This window comes from Scomber japonicus, chromosome 2, assembly GCF_027409825.1.
Source record: "Scomber japonicus isolate fScoJap1 chromosome 2, fScoJap1.pri, whole genome shotgun sequence".
Taxonomy (NCBI): domain Eukaryota; kingdom Metazoa; phylum Chordata; class Actinopteri; order Scombriformes; family Scombridae; genus Scomber; species Scomber japonicus.
The window spans coordinates 31,267,154-31,283,492 of NC_070579.1; the positions used below are offsets into that span (position 1 = coordinate 31,267,154).

At 39.1% G+C, this 16,339-nt stretch overlaps 2 protein-coding genes across 3 annotated transcripts; one reads left to right on the top strand and one right to left on the bottom strand.

Annotated features, from left to right (window-relative positions):
- The first annotated feature begins 4,755 nt into the window (after window positions 1-4,755).
- On the top strand, window positions 4,756-9,133 carry c2h17orf67 (chromosome 2 C17orf67 homolog). Its single transcript, XM_053333544.1, has 5 exons — window positions 4,756-4,772; window positions 5,085-5,225; window positions 6,536-6,636; window positions 8,118-8,272; window positions 8,902-9,133. Exons 2-4 carry the CDS (start codon window positions 5,171-5,173, stop codon window positions 8,232-8,234), a joined length of 273 nt encoding a protein of 90 aa, XP_053189519.1. The 5' UTR covers window positions 4,756-4,772; window positions 5,085-5,170; the 3' UTR covers window positions 8,235-8,272; window positions 8,902-9,133.
- A 1,983-nt stretch (window positions 9,134-11,116) lies between these two features.
- Window positions 11,117-13,873, bottom strand: cbx8b (chromobox homolog 8b). Of its 2 annotated transcripts, XM_053330983.1 has the most exons (5): window positions 13,719-13,873; window positions 13,559-13,602; window positions 13,282-13,347; window positions 13,084-13,150; window positions 11,117-12,011 (listed from the first exon to the last, which is right to left on the bottom strand). In XM_053330983.1, the coding sequence occupies exons 1-5, from the start codon at window positions 13,785-13,787 to the stop codon at window positions 11,145-11,147; spliced, it is 1,113 nt and encodes a 370-aa protein (XP_053186958.1). In that variant the 5' UTR covers window positions 13,788-13,873; the 3' UTR covers window positions 11,117-11,144. The 2 variants fall into 2 exon arrangements, with proteins under 2 accessions (XP_053186958.1, XP_053186957.1); XM_053330982.1 differs by lacking the exon at window positions 13,719-13,873 and having other exon boundaries at window positions 13,559-13,699.
- Window positions 13,874-16,339: the final 2,466 nt, after the last annotated feature.

Genomic DNA, 16,339 nt, shown 5'->3' on the forward strand with positions numbered 1-16,339 from the left:
CTAGGTACAGAATGTACTTGACTGACAGCTTGACCCTCCTATTGGGCTGAGAGATACACCTTAATCATTCTTAATGGTTTAAAGGACCAGTGTGTAGGATTTAGTGGCATATACCTGTGAAGTTGCAGATTGCAACAAACTGAATACACACCCTCACCAGTACCTCCCCTTCTAAGCCTTTAGGAGCACCTGTGGTGGCCATGAAACCAGTGCTAGATTTGTCCATTCTGGGCTACCATAGAAATATGGCAGGCCATGGAGGACCTGCTCTATATGTAGCCTAGGGATAAAGGCCCATTCTAAGGTAATGACAACACAATTATTCTTATTTCCGGGCGATTATACACTCTGTAAAACATACTGTAAATAGTTATGGATGACTAGAGGCTAAAGGATGACACTTTTACTGACTGATAAACACCGTCTGGGGTCTGGGAGACTGGGATTCAAGACCTGGTGCACAAAACCCCTCCTTTGTTAAATTGGTGTCAGAATTGGGATGGTTGCACCATGAGTCCATTGGAAGTGCATCTGCACAGAGGCCTGACAGAGTTTGTCTGAGGCAAGGGAATACACGCTTCCCAAACAAGGAGGGAAGCGTATCCCTGTGCACAGATGACTTGATTCTTTGGCCCACCGGTTAACACACTCATGGTCTGGGTGACTGGAATTCAAAACCTGGGAACTCCTCCGTTGCTACAATAGCCTACATATGAATATTATATTGCATTTCTGCCAAGTCTGCTCTGATAGAAACCACTCAATTATACACACTGCACCTTTAATGTTGGGTTTAAGTGAGCTCACACAATTCCCATCATATCTCCACCCACTTAAATTCTGAGTACAAGTCTAGAAGTGTGGAAACGAACAAGGAAGTAAACACAGTTAACATCTCACTCCACTCTCATCTCTGATTGTGAGCTCCTGATGTGCAGGCAGCCGCTCCTCTGCACGCATGCGCTCTATTCTGCATCAGAAGCCCTTAGCGTGTTAGATAATCACATTTCAGGAACAAAAGCTTTCTATGCCTCAGGAATGAATCAAAGCAATAACATCAGTGTAATATAAGTCCGCACACTGGCTGTTGGAGACGTGCGTCACGAAAAAGGCGCGCATATGAGGAAACGGAAAGAATGACGCACGATGACATTTTCCCTCCGACGTCACTGGCATCTCTATAATAAATACATTTTAAAAAGCATATTGGCTTACTATCTAGGCAGGTAGGCGATTAAACAAAACAAAGCACTATACTCTGAAATCATAATAAACGTATTCATGTTTAAAATGAGATAAACTTGTATGATCCTTGTCCGGAAATGTGTTCTCAGTAACAGGAGAGAGCAGTGTCAGGAAGAAAACACAAACAATTAGGCTACCATGTCAAGAATAACCACAACAACAAAAAGGCGATTCACAGATGTTATTGCGGTTTCACCCATGTGTTTTCTTTTTCATATGTTTACTTTTTTTAATTACATTTTTTTAAACCGTCTGGGGCCCCCAAGCAGATGTTTGATGTTCCTACCAACATTTTTTAAGTATTGCACTCCTATTAAGTTGTGTCATTTTTTTTTTTTAAGAGTTGGTCTAATCACCCATTGAGTTTGACAGAGGTCTGCAAAGGAGAATAGGAAAAAAATGCTACTTCCAGATGTGCAAAGGTGATACAGACCTGTCTGCATGGATCCACTGTCAGAGGTGCTTCTAATTTCTTCTTAAAATTCCCTATAGTTGTTGGATATGAAGGACATACTCAATATGTGGGACAAGGACTGATGTCCAGAAACTTTGGTTGACATCCACTTTCATGGGCTCCAGGAATGCCAAATACTCTTGCCCTGTGATATGAAAAACAATAGCTGAATATGGCTAGTCTGCTGTCAGTATCAGTGTCTCTTAAACTTAAAGTGTAACAAATGACTGTTGAGTATAGGAGGCTGGAGGCTGAGTCATGGCTACATAAATCAGCTCAGCTGTAATTACTAGTTTCACAGGTATGAGTTATTCAAAGAGCTCTGCCAGACATATACAATATATAAAAAATACTCGGGAAACATTTATTATAAAAGTACAACTACCATGCAGGGTACCAACCTGCTCATCGGGGGGGGGGGGGGCTTTGGCTTGTCACCACTTTGTGTCACTATTGATACTTTTATTATCCTAAAGGAACAGAATCAATTTCTTAATATTATTTTGATATTGATTTTACTCTCATGCTCCTCTTATATTGTGTCCTTCTTGCCTGTTAATACGGATGTGCTGGCCTCATTGTAGTCTTTTATGGTACAGCAATGTACACCTCTGTGGAAAAAACACAACCAAGTACAATTAAATAAAGTGATAATATATGAAAGCAGAGAACAATAAATAATGATTCATGAGTTTAACATTTATTAACATAATTATGTATTAAAGTATATGTATACATAGGTGTAGCATACAATGGCAAATTTACATAACATTTTTTCTTTTAATTATAGAATACTGTAAGTGACTTAGTCTCTGAATCCACAGTGATTGTCTTTCCTGTCCCTGATGGTCTACACCTGTGTTTGGGACAATCCCCGACCCTTGCCCATTTTTGACTTTTTCTTTCTTTCCTTCTTCCCCCCCCCCCCCCCCCATTTTTGCCCGCTTTGGAAAATCCTTCACAATTTTCACACAATGCCCCCACGGTTCTTGATTTTGCTAATTTTTCATTCAGCCCGTGAAAAAAGTGAAGTCATCTTTACAGTGATATTGTAAAAATCCTTCCTTAAACACAAAGCTTCAAGAAGACATAAGTTACACCACAAATACAACCCAACTAAGTATATAGTGTCAGTGACTTTCCTTTGTAATCAGGTTATTAACTCACCTGTTGTCATTGGGTCAATTTTGACCCAGGAGGACAACATGCTTATTAACCCTAATTTCCAAAAAATGATATGTAAAACCTGTGGTAATAAGTTGGAATGAAGTTGGTTTAAAAGGTCTAACACAAAATTGGGTGATAATTCTACCTTATGTTTTATAAACAAACCAAACCAGGTACATTTTAACCCAGCAGGACAAAAATGGCACAGTCAACAGGAAGACAAGAGGAGGGTTAGGACACACTGTATGTAAGAAATCAGTCCAAAAAAGTTGAACCTTAACATTGGAAATAGTTCTGTATTAAATATTGATACAGTTGAAAACTAATGAGTGAATCTTGAGTTGGGATTGTCTCAACAAGTTACTGTCTCTAAGCTCAAGAATGAACTTTGATCCTTAGCTTTTCCACAACTAGCATCTACTGAGCTTGCATGTCAACAGTTGTATCTCCATGACAACTGAGCAAACTCCATCATCTGATGAAGACTGTGTGATGAAGTTAAAAGCTCTGGTAAAAGCTAGTAAGTGGACTATGAGTTAGGATTGTTGCTGCTCATGTCAGAGGTGGAGCTGTTGCTTGTCTTTCACATAATCATAATCATAACTGTATCTATATAGCACAAAACAATGTTACAAAGCACTGAAACAGAAAGAGAAAATTAATAGTTGTGATAAAAGTACAACAGGCAGTTAGATTATAAAACATCAAGTCATAAAATAATAAAACCAACAATGGTCAAAACCATGAAATAGAGATATATGTATGATATGAATTAAAACAGATTAAAAAGGACGAGGAGTACAGTCAGACAATAGGTCATTCTGATGGATATTTCCTGCCTGACAGTATGTGCTACCCATGGTTTAAGCATAAAATAATGGGTAGTAGGTCATTCTGATTCTGAGTTTCTTTGTTTTGAAAAAAATATGATGCTAAATATTTTTAAAAAATAGCCTTTTCACCACTTGTTTTTGAAAGCAAATAGTTTGATAATGTAATATATACAGTAATATACACATAACTGAGTAAATGTGAAAATACAGTTACTGCTGATTGATTCTTTGATGCCTCCTGCACTCAGCTGCATTAGAACACACAGAGAGGAACATATAACAGTAGATATTTTACAAGATTTCACAAAAAAGGGGGAAACATGGGATTGCTTGCTTGTAGTAACTGCAGTCTCATCGCATTGTGTGACATTGTGACTGTTTTGACAGCTGAGAGACACTGAAGTCAGGGGAGGGACAGAGGACAGTCATATCAGCCAGTTAGTGGAAATGTTAGTGGAAATGTGGAAGGATATCACACTCTAGAGTAAAAACATGTTGGTTTATATGTTTACATTTTTTATGCTTTGCCTGTATCTGTGTATGTTCATTGAGGCATAAGATACAACTAGGAAAAGGAAATGTATTCAGAAAATTTGAATTCAAGTTTTGATCAATATTCTTCCCATGTTATTTATCTACAAAACTGGATGATTAGGCCTGCAATTAAAGAATTGATATTTGATATTTATCAGTTCATTACTTCCATTCAAAATGTGTTTTCCTTTACCTTTACAAATGTATCTTTTTAGTAGAATAAAATATATTTGTGAATATTGCAGTGTAAATAATTTATGACATATTTCTGTTCAAACCATTAACACATCTGTCAGGTTTCCGATATGTGTCCCCACAATGTTAAACTCATTTATTTATTTCCTTGTTTGGGTCAAGCTCTAAAAAACTACACTTCCCATAATGCAATGTGACATCATCTTTATTTACCCTCACTGACAGGTTAACGTCCACATCTTTTAAATTCCAAGTTCCCAGTTTGTGAAGCAGCCCTCTATTAATTATGAAGCTGACATCATCAGGGTTGTGTCCTCAGTAAACAACAGTAAACTACACAGTGAGTGGTACTAAAATGATATTTGTTTTAAACTGATACGTGTTAAATCAAGTTTGTAGCTATGTGTATTTTTTTTAATTGTGTTTTGTGTCTAAGCTGTGATTTTTATGCTGATGAGAACAGAATGTTTTATAGTGGTTCACTTCATTTACTGATGTGGTTTGAAACAGCATCAAGAACAGCCTATACTGCCATCTAGTGTTAATGTCTCAACACAATCACTGGTTTATTTAAAATAACTCCACAGTAACATGAGCAGCTATGTGACAGTTTGTGGGTGAGGTGCAGGGGGGTGCGGGAGGGTGGGGGGCAGGAGGAGGAGAATTTTCCCCTTCACCCCCTCTGGACCCTTATCTGGACCTCAGAGCAGAGAAGGCTTGAGAAGCGAAAAAGGTGAAGAAGATGACAAAGCTGCTGGTGTTTTTGCTCTGCCTGGTCTTGCTGACCGTGTACTCAGGTAGGAACATTTAGGGAATTTTTTACCTGAGGTGGAAAAGCTGCCTATCTCACACAGGTTGGAATTTGGATCTAGGGAAAACGTTCTTCTCCTGCAGATTGAATCTACACCAGTGAGTCAGATAAGGGCTATGAAGGATAGTGAATGATGCATATCATGGAGGTTTGGATGATGCCATTTCGGTTTTATGTTTTTTCTGCAGGAATTTGGTACTTTCTTCTGCTGTGTGAATTTATTTAGATGAAATATCATGGAAGAAATATCATTTTACATTTGTTTTATGTTAATGATTGCTGCATTTTCCTTTGTCCTTTTACCTCATTATTGCATTTTGCAGGAGCTGCACCTATGTATAATTAGTCAATTTGCAGCATGCACAAACTAAAACAGCAGGGTAAAATCAGTCTGTCTTATATTGATTTGCTTGTCTTGCCACGTTGCTGTGAGAGTCCAGGCAGCAGCAGCAGTAGCAGCTCTGCTCTTGTGTTGACAGAGCTGGGTTCATTTTCACAGTAGCTCCCTCTGGAAGGGAGCAACAGAGAGCCAGCCTGGCTGCCTGCTGGGGTCACGTGCTGCACGGGTCGGACTCCCTGGGGAGTGAGGAGGATGAATGGGCACTTTGTTACCTTCCACCAAATACCCTGCCTCTCAAAACAGGCCTGAGTTAGAGCGAGGGAGACAGAGACAGAGAGCCCTCGCTCTGCAGAGGCCAGCGAGTGTTTGTGCATGTGTGTGCATGTGTGTGCGTGTGTGTGTGTGTGTGTGTGTGTGTGTGTGTGTGCGTGTGTGTGTGTGTGTGTGTGTGTGTGTTGGGGAGAGCAGGAGCAGGAGAGCAGCTCCCTTGGGAATGGTGTTGAGGAATAAACAGCCTCACATGGACTGGCTGAACAGATCAGGTCAGCCACAGCTCAGCAGCCACAGATAGTGGATAGTGGTGAGAGGTTTATTCATGGTCTGAACACAGCTTTAAGTGAGAGGAATGTGATCCTGATTAGCCAATACCCAGCCACCAAGCAAACAGCTGTTATGTTCTTTGCAAAAACAAAATAACTCAGGCTGAGGTTAACCTCGGAGGGAGCAGACTATCCTGAGTGTTGAGAGGAGCGAGTAAATATAAAATAAACTGCTAACTCACACTCACACATAAATAGTCTCTTCTTCTCTTCATCTCTTTTCTGGTCTTTCACAGAGCTACTTCATGAATCTTTTCTTTCCCAGCATCAGCAGAAGAATTGGATGCGAATCACAAGACATTAGAGTAAACATTTTATCTCTCTCCAGACAAACTCTTATCTCTGTCACTCCCTCAGATGCCAACCCTATCATCAAGGAGAGCTTTGCTAAGCAGCTGCTCCGCAGCAAGAGGCAGGACCGACCAATGAAGCCCGGCTACCCTGATGAGCCAATGAGGGTAAGGTTCATTCAGAGTAAAGAGCACAGATACATAGGTGGAGACTGACCACATACTATTGACCATACTGAACTTTGTCATCCTTTTAGGTAACACTTCACTTTAACCCTCCCTCAGCATTTATAAGCAGTATATAAACATTGAATACATTCTGCTAACACTATAATGTAGCTGTGAAAAATGTAATGTATTTGTAATGATCATATAAAGCATCCATAGAAGTTAATGAATGTTAAATATAACAGAACTCAAATCATATATTTCACACATTTGGAAATCCTTCCAGTGTTATGAAGCATTAATCACAGACATGTACAAATCATTTTCAGGTTTGTTAAGACCTGCTTATGAATATTTTTCAAATGTATATGATTATATATCATAAGAACTTTGTTACATGTTTTCAAGCAGCTGTAATGTAGGCTTCATATGTGCAGTTACATTTGTTTTGAAATACCATTAATAAACATTAAAAAATGCCTTTGTATCTGTTTGTAGCTGCATTATAAAGTCATATATCATAGTATAATTAATTAATAGTGAAATATATCATATCTAATTAGAAAACAATTATTAATAAATAATAATAATGAATGCAGGAGGGTTTAAATAAAAATATGTACAAATATTTATTGACACATTAGTATCTTGTAAAAATATATATATTTATCATTTTTATTATTCATAAATGATCTAAATTTGAACTTGGATGTCAACTTTTGCATAATGCATAATTAAAATCAACATGACAAAACAAAAAAATCAACAAATACATAAACTACTAATTATGAATAAATAAATACATAAATAAATGAATACCAATAATTGCAAAAAGCTCAATCCTCAGTGATCACATACAGGTAGAAAAGGTTTTTGAGAGATATTACTTATTATATTATTTATCATTTAAATTCAAAGTTGAAATCAATTAGAAGTCAGTACCAAAGGGAGGGAATTTTAGTTAAGGGCAGTTTTTTGTTTTTTAACATAATGTTAAGAGCACATTTATAGTAAATATCATTCTGGACACTAACTCCTCATATACAATATAATCTAGTAGAATCAAATATGTGCATTCTTTCCGTTTCTCTGAATTTGTGTAATTACTTTGACAATTATTCTGACCTGAGGAAAATCTAATTAAAGTGGCAGCACCTATAAATATGATTTTATATTACTCTCTGGGTGTTTGGATTGTGCTTTTCTTGAATAATTCTAGTCATCACTGAACAAGTCCCCAGCATGTCTCCCGCTTTTAAGCTATACTCATACCTGTAATTGTCTTATCATCACGCTGCTCTGCTGTCTATGAAACTGAAAACTGAGAGAATAAACTGTTTTGAGTCAGAGAAGTTTTACTTTGACTCGGTGATTCCCCTGTTCTACATTTGTTTTTTTGTGCAAATGTGGGTAACAACCAAAGCCTCCATGTGTTCTCTCTTTTTAATGTTACTTTATTCCACTGGTGCATCATTTCCCAGGAGCATCTGATCCACATGCAGGCTCTGGATCAGAGGGCCCAGGAGACCAACCTGGAGAACTGGCTGAACCCTCACTGCTACCCTCGCTGTAACAGGAACTACGGATACCCTGTCTGATGATGATGATGATGATGATGATAATGATGATTACAAAGGTCACCAAAAGTCTCAAATTTCACTTCAAATCCCAGATACATACTGTACATGCTACATATCAACATGATCAGTATTAATTTAAGCCATTAGCAGCACATGCAGGGTGCAGAAAAATAAATGCAGTGACAGATGTCTATAAATTCAGAGCTGATGTTCTTTCACATTTCAAAACACACAAGCATGCTTCAAGGCCTGAGTCAAGTCATTTCTGTATTCTCCTTTTATTCCCTGCTGCCTTGTTGTCCCTTGCATACTGAATAGTGTCTGTAATTTGTTGTTGCTGTTGTTTTATAGCTCTTCCTGTTTTTTGTGATATTATCTGAACTGCTTGGTACAGCAGGAAACCTCAACAACCTGTGAATTTATGAGTCACACTCATATCATGTGATATTTTTTTCAACACTGTCAGTTATCTTGTATAAATCCTACAACCTGGAGATAGCCTCATTTTAATACATAGCTACATTTGATTATTAGGTTGAAGAATATGACTCAGTGACACTTAACTGAATATTAATGAGTAATCCCATCTGCTTTCTTCACCTCTGATACTGAAATGTGTCAGCATGTGTAATATCATTTGCAGGATTCATTGTTTGAACTGTTCTTTATCTTCTTATCTCAACAGAAAAGGACCAGAGACATGGAGGCATGGACAATGGCAGCAGTGAAAACTGATATCTGATCTCCTGAAATATCTGTGGAGTAAATGTTTGTGCATATATAAACTTACTGTATTACAACTGTGTAGTTTACTGTCATCAATAGTTTCTACATGTCATTTCTAAATTGTGTATCATGTATCATAGAATAAACTGTGTTAATGATTATATCAGTCTCAAATAAATCCAAATGCATGAGTTGGGAAGCAATAGTTGTGTTTTTATTATCATTATCATTATTATTATATTATTACCATATTTTGTGTTCATTTTTTGTTGTTGCTGCAAAGAAGCAGGGGTGATGAGGTGTGAAGGCTTCAACAGTCAGTCCACTCCTGTCTCACGCTCAGGATACAGTGACTGAGGGGATTTTTTTTACCGCCTCCGATTTGAATGTGGGATCAACATTTGCATACGGATTGATGAGTGTGCGGGTTTAGTCAACCCTATGATAATCAGCTATGCGCCCTTAATACTGAATAAATTTGCGTTTGGTATCTATCACCTGTTAAAAAAAATAGTAGCCCTTTCAGATGAGAGCGGGTTATGAAATCAAAAGGATCTGAGCTCATTAAATACAATACTTCGATTATGTCATTTATTCATATTTTGCACCAAAAAGAGGTGCCTGTTTAGGGATGAACCCTGGGTATGTAAAGTATGTCAAATGTGTCGGCTTTGAAGCTTACAGGTAACACTAAAATCTTGATAAATGGAGCAGTACCGTGCCTGCAAAAGCGGTAATTATAGGCCTATTCATACAAGACCTGATTAGAAAAATATAACAGCGTGAATATTTCAACACTGCATTATCAGTTAGATGGTTGTGAAATGAGAGAATAGATTCAATGCAGGAGCTGGGGCCTGTAAGAATGAGAAGCTGTATTTTCCACCGCCAGGCTACACATCAAATATTCAAATGACTCAATTTAAAGGTAGCTAGCTAGAAAAAGCTAACCTGAGACGCACGACGAAAAGGTCTCCTCGTAATTTAATATTCACACAAAACGTTTTATTTGATAGAAGAAAAGGCGTGCTGTCGCTCAGCAAACTTAACAGAAATCAACGAGGGCCTGTTGAAGGTTTCAATTGGCTAAATGAGGTTACTCCGTCCAAGCCTGAGGCCTCCAACTTCCACCCTAATTATACACCACTCTTTATTTAGCATGGAGCTAGGCCTATTTAAAAACACAACACGGGCAGCTTATTCAGGCATTTCCAATTAGCTAAAGCTTACATTAAAGCCATTACAATATACTAGAAATAATAAAATGTTTCCAGTGTTTTTAAACGGGTTAAAGGCCTAATATCGTTACAGGTTTGGACAAAATCCTCAAGCTCATTTCTCAGTTCAGGCGTTGCCTTCAAATGTTATTTAAAACGGGTCAAGGCCGACAGCTGTGTAATAAACGCTGCTAATAAAACGGAACAGACAGACGAGACACAACAAAATGAGAAAATTCAAAAGGTTTATTGAAAAGCGTCTAAAAAGTGAATTGACACCAACTGTAATTATTTTGTTACATCAAAGCTTCGTTTTCTATGAAAATGTAAAATATACTATGTTAATGGAAAAAATGCAGTTATACACAACTTGGGAAAACTGGTAACATGTTCGACATGAATTTATTAATTCAGCACACATTTAGAAATGTTATGACATTACAAAGTCAGCATGGCATGATGTAAAAACCGGGACACGCTCGGTCTTTGAACACAACACAAACGGACTCTTTCTTAATACTTTTCAATTCAAAGTGCTTGAGTACATTTTTAAATAATATTTTATTTTCTGTCTAATCCGTTCAAATTAATTCAATCCACAGATTAAGTCTGGCCTCACCTCTCAGTTTACTTGCATGAGTTCAGGCTGGAAGATATGAGTGAAAAATACATTCTACTTTGTTACACTTTTCTTTACTTTTCAAAATAGTAAACTTCACAAGCTCTGTACAGAAAGTAGCCAGCTGCTGCAAAGGAAACATGAAAGTCACTCATGTAACCAATGCAAGGTGTGAAATGGACTTCATTTGATTTGGTCAATACATTAAATAGATGTCCAGCTTTATAATATATACACATATGCACATAATGTAATTTGCCTTTATACATTACATACAAAAAAAGCTTTGCTTAATCACACCATGTTCTATAAACCTCAGAATAATTCTGATACAGGTCAGAGAAAACGAAGCTTGCCATAAAGAAATCATCTCTTGTCTTTGAAGAAGCCTTTAGAAGTGCTGCTCTCCTTGATAGTGACAGTCAGGAAGTTGGTGGTCACGTCTGTCACCAGGACCTTTTCCACGTTGCAGAGGGAAGGCCTCCACGTCACTTCATCCATGTTGTCCAGGAGCCGGGTCGGGGACGGCCTGTCCAAGAAGTAAGGCCTTTCCATCTCTGGACTCTGCACAGAGCGACTCCGGCTCTGGCTCATTTTGGACTGGTGCTTGAAGTGTGCAGGTGCCAGGTAGCTGGAGCCGTCTTTAGTCCTGTGCGTGTCCATGTCTGTCCTGTGTGAATGCAGGCTGCAGTCTGAGTACAGCTGCTTGTAGGAGCTTCCACCGGACATTCCCCGGTTGTGTGTGTGGTGGTGGTGGTGGTGGTGATGGTGGTGATGTTTATGGCTGTGACCATAGTTCTCTGGATGTCTCTGGGCTACTTTGATCAGCCTCATATCTTCACCCCCCTGGAGCTTGACCAGTTTGTGAGGGCCGTGGCTCAGCTGCTCCTCCACTCTCCTCTTGTGGGGCTCGGAGACAGCAGGGCCGCAGCTGCTGTCCTTAAACCGGGGCTTAGGCTTTGGCCCTCTCTTTTTGGGTATGTGGATGAGCCCATCAGGACCAGTTTGCTGGAGGCCAAGCTGCTGGTGCTCACGGGACAATTCTGGTGGTCTGACACGTACACTTTCTCCACGGTTGACGGTACTGGGTGGGAAGATGGTGGGAACAACGGCTCTCAGGCCCTCTCTGGCCCTGGGGGTGATAACCGGCTCTGGGGTTGGGTAGGTGATGTGCATCCCTCGGACTGCATCGCTCCTGAACTCATAAGACTTTGCTTTAACTTTAGCCTGAGCCTGTGAGAAAACAATTAAAACAGGAAAGAAAATATTATTAAAAATGATGAAATTAATCCATTTCCCCTTTTAGTGTTTCATAATAAACTTAACAGGATTTTTCACAGCAGGACTTTTAAACCTGTGACAGCAGGAAAACACTCTGGTATTTCAAGTGTCCTCAATAAACCCTGAAAGTGAGCCAGCATGCAATACCAAGACCCTGAAACCAAAGCAGCTAATTGGAACTCAGCCATCATTAATTAATTTATTTTTACCTATACTTTCCCTACTGTGACATGTCAAAATGTCTGCTGTGAAAAAAGGCCTTTTGATCGTTTCAACTGCTGCTCATGCCTGACACTGGACACCGCTGTTACACTCAGACTAGAAATGCAACAGTTTAAAACGAAGGAGGAATTAGTAGCATGGGATTGTAATTATACGCAATTAGGATGATACACGCAACACTAAGCAGTTCCTGTCTGGACACAGTATCTACTAGTGAAATTCCACTACTACCCCCCCTCCTATTTTTTTTAACAGCAGCTGTCAATTGAGATTCTGGTATTTAGTTCAAGATAAACTGTCGGTCATTAAGCAATTTTCACGGTTCGCCGTCCTGAAAAGCTGAAACCTCTTGCCGACTGTATCAGGCTACGATGCTTTACTCAACCCACACACCACTTACAATCACGTACGATTAAACGTATTTGAATTAGATTTCCTGACCTTTACAGAGACGGATGTATGAAATCATGTTGACAGATGAAACACAAGCAATTATCTGGCCTGAAGCTTTTTAAAAAAAACAAGATTGCTTCATTGTTATTCCAAACGGATGACACTCTTTTAACGAGTCCCCATCAGCTAATATTACCAGATGCGCTGTTTTTTTCATGATTAGAATCATTAAGGATGCCTGCGCGTTTAGACTACATGAGCCCAACATGAGTTTGCAGGTGCTAGAAGTAAACTGTGCAGAAGTGAAGAGAAAAGATGGTATGATGATTTGATGTGATTACACTTCTGCATTATTCACTGTGAGCATGTAATACACCAATAATAAAAAAAAAACATCTGCTGGACTTACCTTTAGCAGAAACGTTTTGGGTTTTGGTCCTCTCTTCTTGGGCCCATAGAGCTCCCTTTCACGCTCCCTGTGAAATATATACAGTCAGACACCCATTTTGAGTGTCACGGGAGCAAAGTGCACCGAGTACACCAGATATTTATTGGACATGTTAACACCCACTGGATCTGCCCATAAAGGCCAGCCCAGACATCCTACCTCTGCTCAAAAGCGGCAAACAGGCGGGAGTCCAAAATATTCTCCTCTGGTTCCCAAGTGCTGTATCTGCGAGATAAAACATGAAGTTAACATCGAGGAAGCGATGCGGATGGCCACGATGAGCTAAAAGTCAGCCTGTGAGCTAAAGTCCCCATCGTACTGTTACACCTCGGCTTTAATGTGACTGTCTGTCGCTAACTGTGGCGAGCTAACGACAGACAGTACCGACGGCGGAGGGTTGAAAACATGCGACAGACACAAATGTAGCAGGACTTACTTGGGAGACCAGCCCTTCCATTTCACAAGGTATTCAATGCGACCCTGCATGCCGTCAGAAACAAACACAAATGACTTCGTTAGCCTCGCAGGGCAACAGTAATGTTTAAGAGTGCAATGTTGGTGCATTATATTCAACACGAGCGCGTTACATCTCCCACCTTCCTTATCCTCCGTTTGATGATAGACTCGGCAGCGAACACCCTCTCCCCGACGGCGGACAGCTCCATGTTTACTCCGGTGCTACCTACCGTTAGCTCGGTGGACGCTAACGTTAGCAAAGCAGCTCTTTTTTTCCAGTCCCAGCCACTCTGAATTCCCGACAGACCATAATACTCCCGAGCAGAATGGACGTCAGCGCAATTTTTTTTTACAGCGTTGCTAAGGAAACCGCAGTCGGTGGAACCTCGAGCGGGACGCCCATTGGTCCAGCCGTTGCTACGTGCTCGGGTTGCTAAGTGAGGGGAGGAGCGTGAGCCTGTGTGTGTGAATTCTTTCAGGGAGGGGGGCGGGAAATGGAGGCTCGTTTTTTTTTCTTTTCCCCAGCGCGGCGACTAAATCATAACGCGCAAATTATGATATGCGAAAACGCACGTGGTTTCAAAAGTGTACTCGGTATGCACGTGCACGCAACGGTGTATTCAAGGACAGTGAGAAGAGTAGGAATAAACAAACGAAAAGGGAGCACACACCCTCATTTTCGCTCGTTCTATCCAGCAACGTTTCTATGTGCACAGACAGAGAACCCGCCCGGCTGAGGGTGTTTATATCAGTCCATAAGCTGTATAGTCTGTTCTTTTCTCCTTACACACACGTTTCACCTGCCCGCAGTCATTCATTCACTTTGTCAATGTTATTATTTTATTAGACCATTTTGGACTAACTTTATTATTATCAGTGTGTGCAGAAAACTTGACATACACAGTAAAAACACAGATTCATATGTCATAGGCTACATCGTCCATATATTCATAAACGCATCAAAACTACAACAGCAGCGTCCAGTAGTGCTCACGGAGAAACAAAGATTCAATTGTTATCATTATTGTTGTTGCTATTCTGCCTTTTACTATTATGTCATTTCATTTTCTACACGTGCTTTTACTGTATTTTGTACAATACTTTGCTCCGGTTATTTTTAAATGTGGTGTATAAATAAATTGGACTCGTCCTTGCTTTGTCGGGCCAAGTGAGGATAAATCCCCTCCCTGGTAGATAAAAATATAGCCAGGCTATTTATTCATATTATTACATCTATAAGCAGGTTAACTTTGGCAGCAAGTCATGTTTGAAGTGCTGCCATGCCGTAGCCTGGACGCGTGTTGTTTCATATGATCTGCTTTTTTTTTTTTTTTTTTTTTTTTTTTTTACGTCGGGCCATATATTTAAAGAGCTGTCGGGTTGGTAGACTGCATGGTGAGTCTGATCAGTTTATCTTTAGGTAAACTGACAGCCCGTCAGATTTCTGTCACTGACCATATGCAGACATTTAGGGATTTGATTTATAAAATGTTGGGAAACAGAGCTGTTGCCATGGCCCACAATATAGTAAGAAAAGATGATTTGCAAGTCAACATCTGGCGACGGTCAGGAAAGAGTTTGTTTCTGCATTATGACACAAGTCTCTGTGATCGATGTGTTCAATAAAACTTGAGAACAGTCTGTGGTCTGCTCTGTGTGTTCTTAAAACATATTTTATGTCCAAGAGTTTTTTTGTTTTGATGACATTACTCAACCAAAATAATGCGGAGATAATCTGTAGAAGCTTCCATGAGGCCTGCTGTTTTTAATGGAGCAATCATGCAATAAAAGAGCCACACACAAAAATAATAAATCAATAAGGAAAAGTGAAGAGAAAATATCACTGATCTCATGTGCTCATTTGCGTTTAGTTTAACAACTCAATAAAAACATTTAATAAAATCCGACATACTAGTTCTTTTTATGTGGACTTTTTAAAAAAAGCACTGAGTCACCGTAACGTGGTTTTGTCTTGTGAGTCAGCACTCAGTGTAGCTATTATACAACCCGACGTGTCTGTTAAACAGCTTAAAAAAGGGGTGAAAATAACATTTAAAAAAAGAAAATAGATCTCTGGCTTCACAACCTGTTTTTAAAGCTGTATATAGACTGGATAATGAAGTAGGCCTATATCTAAATACATTATAAAGCCGAATCCAATAATAATAATAGATGATGGTTGACGTCGGTGACACTTATATAGGTGACTTTTGCTGGCTGTTGAATAAGGTCAGTAGAGGTCAGGTACTTAAAAAAAGAAAATCTAAATAATTACTGTAGGCCTAAAAATAAGAAATATTGGACTCTTTATCGTCAGATTTGATGTTTTCTTTCCTTATCTTAATCGGAACCGATGAGTGAAATGAGCGCGAAATTAAAAAAAAAAAATCTCTTAATGCGATTTTTTAAAAAATCAAATGAAGATATATAAAAGAAAAGGAGTTTTGACTGATCACTGCTGCAGTATTAACAATGAGCTTAAAAGATAAAGACTGTTTTAATTAAATGATTCTGTTTTCTTGTACAGACCAAATAAAAATGTCCAACTGCGGATTTAAATGCATTTAAATGCAACACGCGCTTGTAAAGCTGATCAGAGTCTCAATGGTGTAACAACATACATCAACAATTCATTTGACTTATTGCCGATATTTGAAACTTACTTTAAATGAGGCTATTTGTCTATTTTTAAAGATATAATCCGCCTACTAATTTGTACTTTTGTGTTTGTTTGTTTACTGGTATTTCAACAGAACCAATA

Coding starts and splice junctions, on each gene's coding strand:
- c2h17orf67 (XM_053333544.1), top strand. CDS start 5,171: ATGACAAAGCTGCTGGTGTTTTTGCTCTGCCTGGTCTTGCTGACCGTG. Junction 5,226..6,535: donor CTTGCTGACCGTGTACTCAG/GTAGGAACATTT, acceptor TCACTCCCTCAG/ATGCCAACCCTATCATCAAG. Junction 6,637..8,117: donor ACCCTGATGAGCCAATGAGG/GTAAGGTTCATT, acceptor ATCATTTCCCAG/GAGCATCTGATCCACATGCA.
- cbx8b (XM_053330982.1), bottom strand. CDS start 13,686: ATGCACCAACATTGCACTCTTAAACATTACTGTTGCCCTGCGAGGCTA. Junction 13,151..13,281: donor TTTGCCGCTTTTGAGCAGAG/GTAGGATGTCTG, acceptor TATATTTCACAG/GGAGCGTGAAAGGGAGCTCT. Junction 12,012..13,083: donor CCAAAACGTTTCTGCTAAAG/GTAAGTCCAGCA, acceptor GTTTTCTCACAG/GCTCAGGCTAAAGTTAAAGC.